Source organism: Anopheles arabiensis, chromosome X (assembly GCF_016920715.1).
Source record: "Anopheles arabiensis isolate DONGOLA chromosome X, AaraD3, whole genome shotgun sequence".
Classification (NCBI taxonomy): Eukaryota; Metazoa; Arthropoda; class Insecta; order Diptera; family Culicidae; genus Anopheles; species Anopheles arabiensis.
The window spans coordinates 3,235,606-3,249,350 of NC_053519.1; the positions used below are offsets into that span (position 1 = coordinate 3,235,606).

Here is a 13,745-nt window from a genome sequence, read left to right on the forward strand (position 1 = left end):
CAACAGCAAAAAAAAAAAAATAATAATTTAGTTACCCGTTAAAGATCCCAATCAATAGATGCCCGCGTTACCACCTGATCAGTTGGTTGCTCGTTCCGCCACTCTTTCTCGCTTAACGACATGCCCCAACTATTATTTATTACAGCTTCCGCTATAAATCGTTCATGGTCGGTACCAGTTTTCTCCTGCATTGACATTTCACGTCAAAGCGCCGGGCGTTCGTACTCGCTGGACGGAAGTCTAGCGGCGCAGTGAAAGATGCCCTGACCGGCCGAAGGCGCGGGGACCGCTTCTACACGCACACGGCGAGTAATAGCCGATTGTGATAACCTATTTAGATAACATCGAACAACTGAATGTCGTCGGAATGCGTACCCGCGGGCCGCTTCCTTCGTAACGGGTCGCCACTTAGCCTTCCGCCGCGTGTGAGCTTCCCCGCAGCGGCAGCCCTATTATCAGTAGCTTATCTTATCAGCGCAAACGGTTAGATAGGGAGCTGCTTGGGTAACGGGTCAAACACCACCTGGGAACAGGTCGAGGAACCTCGCTAGTATTTGGATAACAGTTTTGTCAAGTAATTGAAAGGCTTTACCCGGACTGTTACGTAATGAAGCGCAGCCACAGCATGATAAAGGAGGAGGGCTACGGTTATCGTACGAGGCGGTCACGGTTATGCATTGTAAAAACGACTTGTTTCTATTACAAATTTACGACTCCGAGCAAATATTCATAGCGATACGATACCAGCCCGTTACTTCACATTGTAGGCAGGCAAAAAGGCAAACACTCATAACGTTTAGTAGCGAATGCAACTTAAATCATTTGCCCATTACTGCAGGAGATGCACTCTGCTATTGTTTATTGTTTTATTGCTGCTAATTTTGTAATAAATATACACCCCATAATTTTGTAATAAATATACACCCCACGGAGTCATGTTCAACTTTTCACATTGCCATTCACAGTTACCTAAGAGTTTATTTAAAATCATGATCAGTGAAGGGACCCCAATCAGTAAAGCGATTTTGGAATGGAATATAAATGCTGTTCAAATTGACAATTGCAGCAAATTATGCAAAAAAATGATTGGAATAGCGAACTAACATGTGCATTACGATTTTTTAATAGCTCAAATTGTATGCAATAAACGTTCCAATAATCTTTCAATAATAATGCAACACATTTAAATAATTAATGCTCTAGATACCATTTAATTCACGGCAATTTGCGCTGCCGCAAATGGCTTATCAGTGCATAAAAAAAATCGTTTGCTCTATTTGAAATTATTTTTCATGTTCATTTAGTGGTGAAATTTTCTCAAAAAGATTATTATCCAACAGAGAATGCTAAATTAATCCAAAGCATCAAAGATTTCTCTACATTGGTTATGGTTCTTTGATTGAATAAACAAAACATATCATGTGTTAGAACAAATGCCTATTATGCATTATTAGGCAACAGAGCATTTGTAAAGTCTGAACTCTTAGGGGGCTACCACTTATATATCCAAAGAGTTGTAAGGGTAAGGATACTTGAAATAAAAGAAGCTAGACACTTTCTCAAATCCCTCACTGGTTATTACTCAGAAGTCAACAATTAAAGCATCAAATTATTCGTTGCTAATCTGTCAATGAACATTTGTTTGAGGTATGAACATCTGTTTGTGGATATATGGTATCGCTTCGCTTTAAAGCAGTATTATCTGCATACAAGCAAATATCCATGTTTGGTACAAACATTGGATGGTACGAAGACACTCCTTCGAAGCTCCGAGTCAATTTCAGGATTGGATTTATCTCCCTCGATGTTCACCTCAGATGAACGTCCCATGATTATTGGATGTCTCAGCTGGATAGTACGTAATGTGTGCACGTAATCGCCATCTATACGTTGTGCTATGAAAATGCCCACTTTTTCAACGGGTTAAAACGTAAAGCGTAAGTTCTCGGCAAATAAATGAAATATAATTGTATGGTTACTAGATAAAAGACCAACTTTTTTGAATCCAATGAGATGGAACCTATCCCGTTCTCTACGAAGAACAACTGTGTTTAAGTTAAATTTCTCCTAACATCTCAAACCTAGAATACAAACAGCTTCCAATTTGGAAATTGTGTTAAACTTTCAATCACCAGGAAACACTGTTTGAAACAATCCACTACTACAACCCACTAAACACACTGGAACTGCGTACTTTGTCTTACCATTCTATGAAGCAACTGCTGCACTGTGGATGGCAATGGTAAGGAGAGACTTGGCCAGATTTAACTTGGCAAGGAAAAACTGCGTGTTTGATATAGTACAAACGTCGCTTCTACTAGTTGTCCAAGCGGACAATGTCACGTACGCTTCACATCGGTGAAATGTGCACTAAACGTGGTTATACCAGTGAGATGTGTGTATGTGCGTGTATGTGTACGTTGTTATATTGTTTCTACCTTCGCTAGCCCATCTTTACACGTTGTTAAGATACAAAAAAACATGATGATCCGCCTAAAAGGCACGCATGTGCCTCAAGCTTAATCTGAGTCTTTTTCGGTATATATATGTGCCCTCGGCAGTGAGAAAGGCATGCAGTTCCAGCTGAATTGTGTACAGCAAGCAACTAGAGCAACAATGAACTCGTTTGCACTTTCGGTCTTCGTGCTGGCGGTAGGCGCCGTCTCGGTGTCGGCCAGTCTGCAGCACTACGTTGTGGAGAAGAGCTTCAACCAGGCACAGGCTGAGTGCGCCGAGTACCAAGGCGTTCACGATGACGATCTGCTGCGCTACGTCAAGGAAGGCTATCCCGATGTGGAGGAGGTTCGCTGTCTGCTGCGTTGCGTTGCCTTCAACCTGCGCTTCTGGAATCACACCACCGGTCTGCAGAAGCACATGGTTGCCGGACATTTCGTGCCGTACCCGGATGACTTCCACAACGTCGAGCGCACGGAAGCGTGTCTGGCGGAGAACCTGTACACCTGCGACGATGACCTCTGCACCCAGGTGTACAAGGCGTTCCAATGCTACTACCAGTACTACGGTGCCTTGAGCGAGTGCCCGCAGTTCGTGGTCAACTCCTACCTTGAGGATCTGCAGGTCGCCTACGATCTGTTCGGTATGCTGGCTGTCTCGCAGTCCACCCTGCAGAGCCTGGCTGGAGGATGCTTCCCGAGCGGCGAGGAGTCGCTGTGCTTCTTCTACTCGTTCGTGACCCGCACTGGACTGTACAGCGTGGAGGATGGCGCGAAGCTGGAGCGTCTCTACTACCAGTACAAGGAGGAGGTGTTCAACCCGAACAACGCCCAGACGGTCGCCTGTCTGCAGAACCAGAAGAAACTGGCTTGCAAGAAGAGCACCTGCCAACAGGCCTACGATACGTTCCAGAACTGCTTCGGCGAGTCGCGTGGTCTGGAGTACCTGCTCCACACCGTGTTCGTCGACGCTGCCAAGGCTTTCCTCGGCCAGCCCGTCTGCTACTGCAACAAGGTTAAGACGTGCCCGCTCCACAAGTGCTACGGACGTTAAGCAGCACCAACCATGGGACTGATCCTGAGCAATTCAATTCCTGTTGCTCATTTGCACGAATCAATCAATAAATCAAATATTATCAATTGAACTTTATTGCGTTTGCCTCATCTAGGAAGTTAACTTCCTCATATAAATATTATAAAATGAGCTAAAATGTCTCTTCATTAGAAACTAGTACTATTAGTACTATTCAGAAAATAACGATGTTGTCATCCAGGTGGATTTGCAAAACAACTTTGACTCCAGATGCTATAAATTCAACTGAGCTCGTAAAGAGTACTGCGTTTGCCTTTGGTGCTCCGTTCGAATCGGAATTGCTCTGATTGAATCCGAATAAATCTTCCGATATCAATCGACTGCTGACACTTCCGATCGCATCTTATAGCTCAGATCGAACGTTAATGGTCCAAACACTTATGGATTCAGTAAAATTTCGTAAAATTTGGAAGATGTAGTAATAGGGACGAGAATTGCCTAGATTCAAGAGAGTTAACTGTTAACTGTTGCTGTAAATCATAATTTATAAGCCTATCTTAGCGAGATTATTTCTGATTGATTGAAACTGAAAATTTATGTAACATTATACAGCTATAAAGTACATGACAAAACGCATGACAAGGTTTTACACAATATTGTTTATAGATTGTTACAAAACTTATGAAAAGTCACCAAAACGATTGTTGAATATATAATCGAGATTTTGAGAAATGCTTTAGTAACAAAAAATCAAACTTGTGCGAGAAATACACTTGTAGAAACTGTAAGAACAATGCATTCCGTAGAATGCAGCAATACCTCAAACTGCATGCTCAACAAGAGTAGAGAAGAAAATCACCACATTAAAAACGAATAAGGAAAGAATAAGAAACCTAAAAGAAGCTGTCACATCAATAATGCAAATCTGGCAAGTAATCAGCCAAGACTCCGGCTATGTAATTAGCTGAATTGCTCATCTATGCCTTTCTAATTTTATTCTTCAATATTATTTACATTCTTCAATATTATAATGCATCATACGCAATTGGCTTAGCTTGTTTAAAGAAATGTGAATCTCAAATACATTACCTACACGGATCTTCAAGGCGAAGTATTTCGAATTAAAAGCAAAACTGTGATGTAGTTCACATAACAAACATGTATTATCAAATATATATTTCATTACTGAATAGTGATGTGCAATTTTTATATCATTTTATTCGTCTTGTATTATTTCATGCACTTAATTGCAATTAAGTACACATTGGGTGTTATGGTGGAAATGATTGTAAAAGTGATAAGAGCATATTGTGTGTCTTATTTTCATGGGGTTGTGTGCTACTGTACAGGAAAAGTGCTTAGTCACTACTAAGAGTAGAAACGCTATATGCCCTTGGCAATCCTCAATGCTTGTTTTTCTGTATGTTTTGATGCACAACTACGTGTACAACGAAAACTTATTCTTTCTCTTGCGCAACAACGACAAACGCTATCCGGCACGCACTACCTACATTACTATCAGCTGCAGAGAACCCATGAACACTCGCGAATGTTTTTTTTTATGGAAGTAAACTACTATCGAAATGTATTAAGTGAAAACTGACTCTAAGGCACGCGTTTTCTTCTGCTGCATGATATCACTGCAGGCGACAGGTCAGTGAGCGGTTCATATATATAGGAGTTTAAACTCAGTCTCAACAGTACAGCTCCACTAGCGCAGCAAACATCAAGGTAGTCCAACATGAACTTCTTCACTGTGTCGGCCATCGCCCTGGTTGCCATCATTGGCTCCATCCAGGCTGAGCATTCGCCGCTTCCGCACTACTTCGTTCGGAAGAGCTTCCCGGAGGCTCAGGCTGAGTGCGCCGTCTACCTGCAGGTGCCGGACGATCGTCTGCAGCGCTACATGCGTGAAGGATACCCGGATGAGCCAGAGGTCCACTGTCTGGTGCTGTGCGTCCTGGAGAACCTGCGCGCTTGGGAGAACGGTACGCTCCACGAGAACGTGCTCGCTAACTACTTCGTCCCGGCCACGGAGGACTGCGACAATGCCAAGCGTACGGAGCGTTGTCTGGTGTACCTGCCGCAGGAGTGCAACGGCGAGCCGTGCGTGCAAGCCTACCGTGCCTTCCAGTGCTACTACCAGAACTATGGAACGCTCACCACCTGCCCCGAGTACGTCCCGAGCTACTACGGTGAGGATCTGCAGCTGGCCTACGACCTGTTCGACATGCTGGATGTGTCGGAGGACACCCGCCGCAAGCTGGCTGGAGGATGCTTCCCAAGCGGCCCTGAGTCGCAGTGCTTCTTCTTCGCGTACGTGACTCGCTTCGGTGCCTGGTCCAAGGATGCTCCGCTCCTGCACAACCTGTACACTCAGTCCCAGGAGGATGCCTTCAAGAAGGATAACACCGACACTCAGGTCTGCCTCACCAACCTGAACAAGCTGGCCTGTCACAAGACCCGGTGCGAGCACGCCACTGACGTTTTCAGCCAGTGCTTCGGCAACACTGATCTGTACAAGCACTTCCTGGCTGTGTTCAAGGATGCTGCCATGACCTACACCAGGCAATAAGCATTGAGACGATCAAAAGACTTGTTCTAAAGAGCAAAAGAACCAATAAATTGCGATAGATTGAATGAATCAATGAAAAATCTTAATCTATTTTGTGTAAATAACTTGTCGGTTCAATCTGTCCACTCAGAAATGACTAAATAGATGTTTCCCGTGTATTACGATTTACTCGTTGATCTACTTTGAGGCACCTAGACTATCTCTTTGAACTCTGAGGTGTAATGTTCGGTTCTTGTTTGTTAAAAAATGAAAATGTCCTTTACATAGTACTAAATCCAACGAATCAATACATTCCCATGCATTGTCAACCATGCTGTAATATTTTAAAGAGTCTTTCAAATCCAAAAATCTCTATATATACTCGTTTTACATACAATATGTTTATCCGTGAAGAGATTTTACGAAATGGTTTTAACCTTTTTCATAAATATTATAATGTCACATTTTTAATTCACAATCTCATTTACTTTCAACCACTTTTCGCACTTTACACGTCTACAACTTTTCATAACTCAAATTTGATGAGTTTCCGCCGGTTTCGACTGTCTAATACTCTTTCCTTTATCGGAATTGCAGTCGGTGTAACTAGGTAACTGAAGCGGCTTGGAGCCGCTGATGCGATCCTGAGAGTCTATCACTTCTCGCCTTGCTCCTTGCAGTTTGACATAAGAAGGAGAAGAACGTATGCACATCGTTGGCTTGTTATCCACCTGGCGAAGTGTCCACCGAGTAAAGGTGCTAAGACTGTGAGATTGTTGTACCGCATATTGATGCAATCAGCAAAAAAGCGAAAAGAGCTTGTTTTTCTAATGTTTCTTAGCATGTCACTTGCATAATGTCCAGGCATAATGTTCAACATGCTAATTGCATTAAATTTTCTATAAAAACTATTCAGTTCATAAACGGCGTATACCTGGAAACAGGTGTAAACATAATACCTTAACTTGGGATGCATCCGTAACCCGAACATCCGACAACTTATCAATATACCGAAGATCAATCACAAATCATCTTCTGCTGACTCCAGATCAGATTTCTGGACTTCAAAACTATTACACCACAATGGAGAGATCCCTCATAACCCCAAGATCAGAGAGTGCTTTCACATTTTGAAATCGGTCACGTTTGGCTCATAAAAAACAGTTTATTGCCAAAATCTAGCCCTCTACAGTTTATGAGGCACAGACATCACTGTTTTGCCACATCTTAACCAAATGCCAGGGATACATCGCGGAACGTGCCTCCTGCCAACGGTACATCACCATGAACACCATCCTCTAGTCTCCATATCTAAATCTATTGTAATTTATCCATATCAATAACCTTACAATAATAGCAATACGGCCTTTTCGGACCGTTTCTCCTGAATAAAAAAAACCTTATATTTAATAATATTAAATTTCACAAGAATACCCGGGAGGCTACCTCAAGCAGAAAATGGCTTGCAAAGAAGAATGTTACTGAACAACATAAAACTTAAGATTTGATGAAAAGCGTAGGCTGAAAGTATCGAATGAAATAATTTTAAAAGTAGTAAGAAACATTGAGTAAGCTTATCGCTCGTTACTGCAACAAGTGCTCACAATATAGCATAAAGCATTAATATTGAAAAATGATTACATAGATCGTTTGGATGATTGATGATTCCATTTACCAATAATTTATGTACACGTTTTAATGTAGATAGATTAAAACAAATATCGTATGCATAGTGTAGTCTTTTGTTCATTTTTTTCGTCTTGGGGCGTAATTAATATAGCTTCTTCTTCTTCTATTTGGCGTAACGTCCTACGCGGACATGCCGGCCTATACAGGCTTTCGAGACTTAATTCATTACCACGTAGCCGGAAAGTCAATCCATGCTACGGGGGGACGGTCCATTCTGGGCTTGAACCCATGATGGGCATGTTATGGAGTCGTTTGAGTTGACGACTGTACCACGGGACCGTGGACGGAAAAATTGTACTGATTTGACATAATAAATGTCAAAATGAACAATTCGCGTAACTCGAATTCGTGTAACTCGTGAAAATACGGTAACCTCAATCATTCTATCTATGAAAGTTTATCTTGCGTGATGTTTAAAGATTCTCTTCTTCTTCTTCATTAGGCACAACAACCGTTGTCGGTCAAGGCCTGCCTGAATCATTTTGTGGGCTTAGCTTTCAGTAAATTATTGGTTACCCCATGTAACAGTATAGTCAGTCCTAGGTTTGAGCGCACGGTCCATTCGGGAGTTGAACCTATTACGGGTATGTTGTTAAGCCGTACGAGTTGACGACTGTACCATGAGACCGGGTCGGATGGTTGAGCATAGTCCGGCCCAATAGGTCATTGTCATCTTCATTGTTGTGGTAATTCTTACCTATCTTAGCTAATTACGGAAAGCATAGTATATTGTAAAATTCCCAAATTCCCCACTACACCTTGCGCAAAATAACAGCAGGAACGGCAATAAAATACCGTTCTAGCATATCGCAAGATGATAGCAATTTTTTCCGGACTTTTCACGGGACCCATGACGGACATACTTCATAGTCAAACTACAAGACAATTGTACTACATTTGACAGGCCATGGTATACTTTTTTATTGAACAAATACAATAAATTACAAAAAATTCTACCTCATAGAACTATAGATTTTTGTTGAGGTATGTAGTAAATACATAGTCAGTTGCCATTGCTCTATAGCCAACACCTTAAAAAAGCCGTAACTGTATCTTCAGCGGCAATGCTCTAAAGGCAAAACCTTAACAAAACCGTAACTGTATCTTCAGCACGGAGTACGAGTTTCTTGAGTAAACATTTTCTTTCGGATTTTTTTCTGTACCTTCAAATGATATGACGGTGACAACGCGAAAGCATGAATCGCGCGTGTGATGGAGTGCCCTGCTCAGCTCTCACGTATAAATAAGCTTCGCAACGCTTTCAAAAGCATACACTTGTCTGGTGTACAGCAAACATCAAGGTAGTCCAACATGAACTTCTTCACTGTGTCGGCCATCGCCCTGGTTGCCATCATTGGCTCCATCCAGGCTGAGCATTCGCCGCTTCCGCACTACTTCGTTCGGAAGAGCTTCCCGGAGGCTCAGGCTGAGTGCGCCGTCTACCTGCAGGTGCCGGACGATCGTCTGCAGCGCTACATGCGTGAAGGATACCCGGATGAGCCAGAGGTCCACTGTCTGGTGCTGTGCGTCCTGGAGAACCTGCGCGCTTGGGAGAACGGTACGCTCCACGAGAACGTGCTCGCTAACTACTTCGTCCCGGCCACGGAGGACTGCGACAATGCCAAGCGTACGGAGCGTTGTCTGGTGTACCTGCCGCAGGAGTGCAACGGCGAGCCGTGCGTGCAAGCCTACCGTGCCTTCCAGTGCTACTACCAGAACTATGGAACGCTCACCACCTGCCCCGAGTACGTCCCGAGCTACTACGGTGAGGATCTGCAGCTGGCCTACGACCTGTTCGACATGCTGGATGTGTCGGAGGACACCCGCCGCAAGCTGGCTGGAGGATGCTTCCCAAGCGGCCCTGAGTCGCAGTGCTTCTTCTTCGCGTACGTGACTCGCTTCGGTGCCTGGTCCAAGGATGCTCCGCTCCTGCACAACCTGTACACTCAGTCCCAGGAGGATGCCTTCAAGAAGGATAACACCGACACTCAGGTCTGCCTCACCAACCTGAACAAGCTGGCCTGTCACAAGACCCGGTGCGAGCACGCCACTGACGTTTTCAGCCAGTGCTTTGGCAACACTGATCTGTACAAGCACTTCCTGGCTGTGTTCAAGGATGCTGCCATGACCTACACCAGGCAGTGAAAAACAGGTCGATTCAACGACTTGTTGCATCGGACAAAAGAATCAATAAATTGCTTAAAATAGAATGAATTGAAAAACAAGCATATTTTTATTAGTGTTCTGGTCCACTCAAATCAAGAGTTCTGTTGTACTACTTCTACTACTATAACAATCTTTATAATCTAACTGCTAAAAGTCTATAATCTAACTGCATTGATGCATTGATTTCTCGTCCTGCTCTGATCTTTTCTCATTTTGTCTGTGGCTATGCTCAATTCGAGCTATAGAGGATTTGATGTCCAAACATTTAGACCTCCAGTTAGTGAAGGTCTGCGCTACATTACTATATAAGTGTTTACTGTGTCTTGTGGGGCCATAAGTGGCGAACAAGATTTATGTTTAAACAATAATTTAATATACTATACTATACGTATACGTTTAACGAAATACTTTATTTGAGTATTAACCAAGGTGTCTATTGGTAGACGTGCTGGCTCTAATATTCCTAATATTCCTTCATTAGTGGATGTCTTTTCATCTGTATGCCAGTTTGCGTTACATCGTTAATGAGTATAGATTTACAGTATTGCCCCATTTTAATTCAGGTTTTACTAAACTCGCTGGCTTTTCAATATGTCATAGCCTAATAGACGAATATGTTAGTCACAAAATTACCCATTTATATTGCTTACTTATCCGACGCTAAAGCCCCATTGGCAGGCTTGGCCTACTGTGGGAGTATTCGAAACCGTTCACGGTATCACGCCTTTTAACTGCCAATATGTTATCTCGACCGTATAAGGTATTTTTTACAATTTATCCCAAAGGTAGAATCGTCCTCCATAATCAACATATTGATTGAGTCAAAAACGGCATACAAAAAGAAAGTAAACAGAACGCATTGAGTTAAGGAGTGAAAATGAAAATTAGCTACCAGAACCAATGTAATGAATTTGTGAAGAAAATGAATAATGTTTAAATATAAATACTAATACTACTGTCTCGACCTTGGATCAGTAGACGACTCCATGTCATCTTGCTATCTCAACAAGTGTTTGCCAGTACACCCTCTGTCCTCCATTGGTCATCTATCTTTAATTAATAGTGTTTAGTGATGAATTTAGCAATTGCGATCATTATATTGGCATACTGTACGAGATATTGTACTAATTGAGCACAAAATTCACACTTTTAGAGAGTTGTACGTCCATGTTCATCGAACCTTTGGTTTTATCTTTTTGCGGAAAGCTGCAACAATTGAATCATTGCAAAATTGAAAAGTAATACTTCCAACTATTGATACTGTTTGAAAGTCAATGAAATTTGTTATTTTATTTAAGTTAATTAGAGTCTAAGCGAGGATAATGTATTTAACCTTTAACACAATTCTTAAAAATAAAATATAAGATAGCAAAACTATGAATTTCCAAATTTTCTCTTAATTCATGCAGCGGCCATTTTAGGTTAGCCTACCCTATGGGATAGGCTATAAATAACATAATTGGTTTATAATTGTTATAAACTAGTAGTATTAACCAAATCACAGGATTGTCAGATCCATAAAGGTTTGAGACCATGACGAGCATGTTGTTAAGTCGCGCTGTACCATTTGGCTCATTGGAACAAATCGTCGGAAGTAGCTGCGAAAACTTATTTGTTTATTTTTATTTATAAAGGGACGGTCAACCTGTAATAACAAGTAAGTTTTTAAATACATAGACTCTTTTTTTGCATCTATGCTATATTAGCGTAAAAAATCATTTACGAGATTAAAAACTGAGGCAAAGGTGGAGTATATACAACAAAGGAAAAGCGGCAAAGGAATACAACTAATATTAAAACATGTACGCTCTCTGCGTGTGTTGAGCTTTCCTTAGATCAACCAAAAGTGTGGTAAAGTCACGTACTTCTAGGAGAAATGGTATCTAGCTGACATAACTAGTGTGTATCAGTAGGCCGGTTTTTCACTACTACTTTTTTATGTTCCTCACTTCGAAAGAGATTATTATTGTTGTTATTGTTGTTACTGTCACACGGCTCTGCGATAATGGAGGAACATGACGATTCGCCTAAACGACACGCATGTGGCCGTGGCCCTTGGTTGGTCGAGCCCTCTTTTGGTATATATATGTGCCCTCGGCAGTGAGAAAGGCATGCAGTTCCAGCTGAATTGTGTACAGCAAGCAACTAGAGCAACAATGAACTCGTTTGCACTTTCGGTCTTCGTGCTGGCGGTAGGCGCCGTCTCGGTGTCGGCCAGTCTGCAGCACTACGTTGTGGAGAAGAGCTTCAACCAGGCACAGGCTGAGTGCGCCGAGTACCAAGGCGTTCACGATGACGATCTGCTGCGCTACGTCAAGGAAGGCTATCCCGATGTGGAGGAGGTTCGCTGTCTGCTGCGTTGCGTTGCCTTCAACCTGCGCTTCTGGAACCACACCACCGGTCTGCAGAAGCACATGGTTGCCGGACATTTCGTGCCGTACCCGGATGACTTCCACAACGTCGAGCGCACGGAAGCGTGTCTGGCGGAGAACCTGTACACCTGCGACGATGACCTCTGCACCCAGGTGTACAAGGCGTTCCAATGCTACTACCAGTACTACGGTGCCTTGAGCGAGTGCCCGCAGTTCGTGGTCAACTCCTACCTTGAGGATCTGCAGGTCGCCTACGATCTGTTCGGTATGCTGGCTGTCTCGCAGTCCACCCTGCAGAGCCTGGCTGGAGGATGCTTCCCGAGCGGCGAGGAGTCGCTGTGCTTCTTCTACTCGTTCGTGACCCGCACTGGACTGTACAGCGTGGAGGATGGCGCGAAGCTGGAGCGTCTCTACTACCAGTACAAGGAGGAGGTGTTCAACCCGAACAACGCCCAGACGGTCGCCTGTCTGCAGAACCAGAAGAAACTGGCTTGCAAGAAGAGCACCTGCCAACAGGCCTACGATACGTTCCAGAACTGCTTCGGCGAGTCGCGTGGTCTGGAGTACCTGCTCCACACCGTGTTCGTCGACGCTGCCAAGGCTTTCCTCGGCCAGCCCGTCTGCTACTGCAACAAGGTTAAGACGTGCCCGCTCCACAAGTGCTACGGACGTTAAGAAAAACGAACGATAAACCGATCGGCATGGCTTTAAGGTGAATAAAACAAAGCATTTGAGAATTAAGTTCTGCTGTGTTCTTGTTTTACTGTCGCACTATTTAAATTGTTTCATATTCGTTTGATTGTAATATTGTTTTTGAGTAAACATCGGATAACAACCATACACCTTCAAATAAGCGCCCTCTAAACCGTTTAAAATTTGGCTTTGTGAATCCTATACATGTTTGTTACTCAAAATCGATCTTTTGTTAAGCATTCCGCCTATGCAACGATCTTAAACGATGCAACGATACTATCGGACCTAAACCTGTCTTACTCACCTGTAATATACCATGATTGTATAGCTCAAACACTTCCATTATGTGCTGCGACTTAGAGCATTGCAAAATCTGACGAATCCCTTTTAATCGTTTTTGTTCTGCAAATACTCGGAGGAATTAGGCCCTATAATTGTGAGAGAACTACTCAATTGTACCATAACGCTATACAACCGGAACTATGGAATGCTCATCAGTTGTCGCAAGTACGACACCAGCTACAACGGTGAGGATCAGCAGTTGGCCTACGACCATGAAGTTGACGATCTTTGATTTCATCAGGATGGCGCTTTGTGCCACACAGCCCATTGATAATCTATCTTTTGTGCACTGTTTATGAACTATCAGTCCAAAATTTTCTTGTCGTTTGGCTACCAAGGAGCTGCGATTTGACATCATTGGACTATTATTTATGAGAAGCTGTTAAAGTGTTAAGTGTTACGCTAACAAACCAGAAACAGCCGAAGCTTTTGTGATCATCATT

The 13,745-nt window shown here is 43.0% G+C and overlaps 5 protein-coding genes across 5 annotated transcripts in view; all 5 read left to right on the plus strand.

The window, feature by feature from the left end:
- The window catches only part of LOC120905495 (tRNA dimethylallyltransferase), a 68,463-nt gene that overhangs the window by 51,103 nt on the left and 3,615 nt on the right, over positions 1–13,745 (plus strand). The window lies entirely within an intron of this gene.
- On the plus strand, positions 2,557–3,598 carry LOC120905499 (general odorant-binding protein 45-like). Its single transcript, XM_040316339.1, has one exon. The coding sequence runs from the start codon at positions 2,572–2,574 to the stop codon at positions 3,505–3,507; it is 936 nt and encodes a 311-aa protein (XP_040172273.1). The 5' UTR covers positions 2,557–2,571; the 3' UTR covers positions 3,508–3,598.
- LOC120905501 (general odorant-binding protein 69-like) lies at positions 5,186–6,147 on the plus strand. Its single transcript, XM_040316341.1, has one exon. It carries the CDS (start codon positions 5,228–5,230, stop codon positions 6,059–6,061), a length of 834 nt encoding a protein of 277 aa, XP_040172275.1. The 5' UTR covers positions 5,186–5,227; the 3' UTR covers positions 6,062–6,147.
- On the plus strand, positions 8,993–9,959 carry LOC120905500 (general odorant-binding protein 69-like). Its single transcript, XM_040316340.1, has one exon. It carries the CDS (start codon positions 9,041–9,043, stop codon positions 9,872–9,874), a length of 834 nt encoding a protein of 277 aa, XP_040172274.1. The 5' UTR covers positions 8,993–9,040; the 3' UTR covers positions 9,875–9,959.
- Positions 11,992–13,008, plus strand: LOC120905497 (general odorant-binding protein 45-like). The gene has a single exon (XM_040316337.1). It carries the CDS (start codon positions 12,007–12,009, stop codon positions 12,940–12,942), a length of 936 nt encoding a protein of 311 aa, XP_040172271.1. The 5' UTR covers positions 11,992–12,006; the 3' UTR covers positions 12,943–13,008.

Coding starts and splice junctions, on each gene's coding strand:
- LOC120905499 (XM_040316339.1), top strand. CDS start 2,572: ATGCAGTTCCAGCTGAATTGTGTACAGCAAGCAACTAGAGCAACAATG.
- LOC120905501 (XM_040316341.1), top strand. CDS start 5,228: ATGAACTTCTTCACTGTGTCGGCCATCGCCCTGGTTGCCATCATTGGC.
- LOC120905500 (XM_040316340.1), top strand. CDS start 9,041: ATGAACTTCTTCACTGTGTCGGCCATCGCCCTGGTTGCCATCATTGGC.
- LOC120905497 (XM_040316337.1), top strand. CDS start 12,007: ATGCAGTTCCAGCTGAATTGTGTACAGCAAGCAACTAGAGCAACAATG.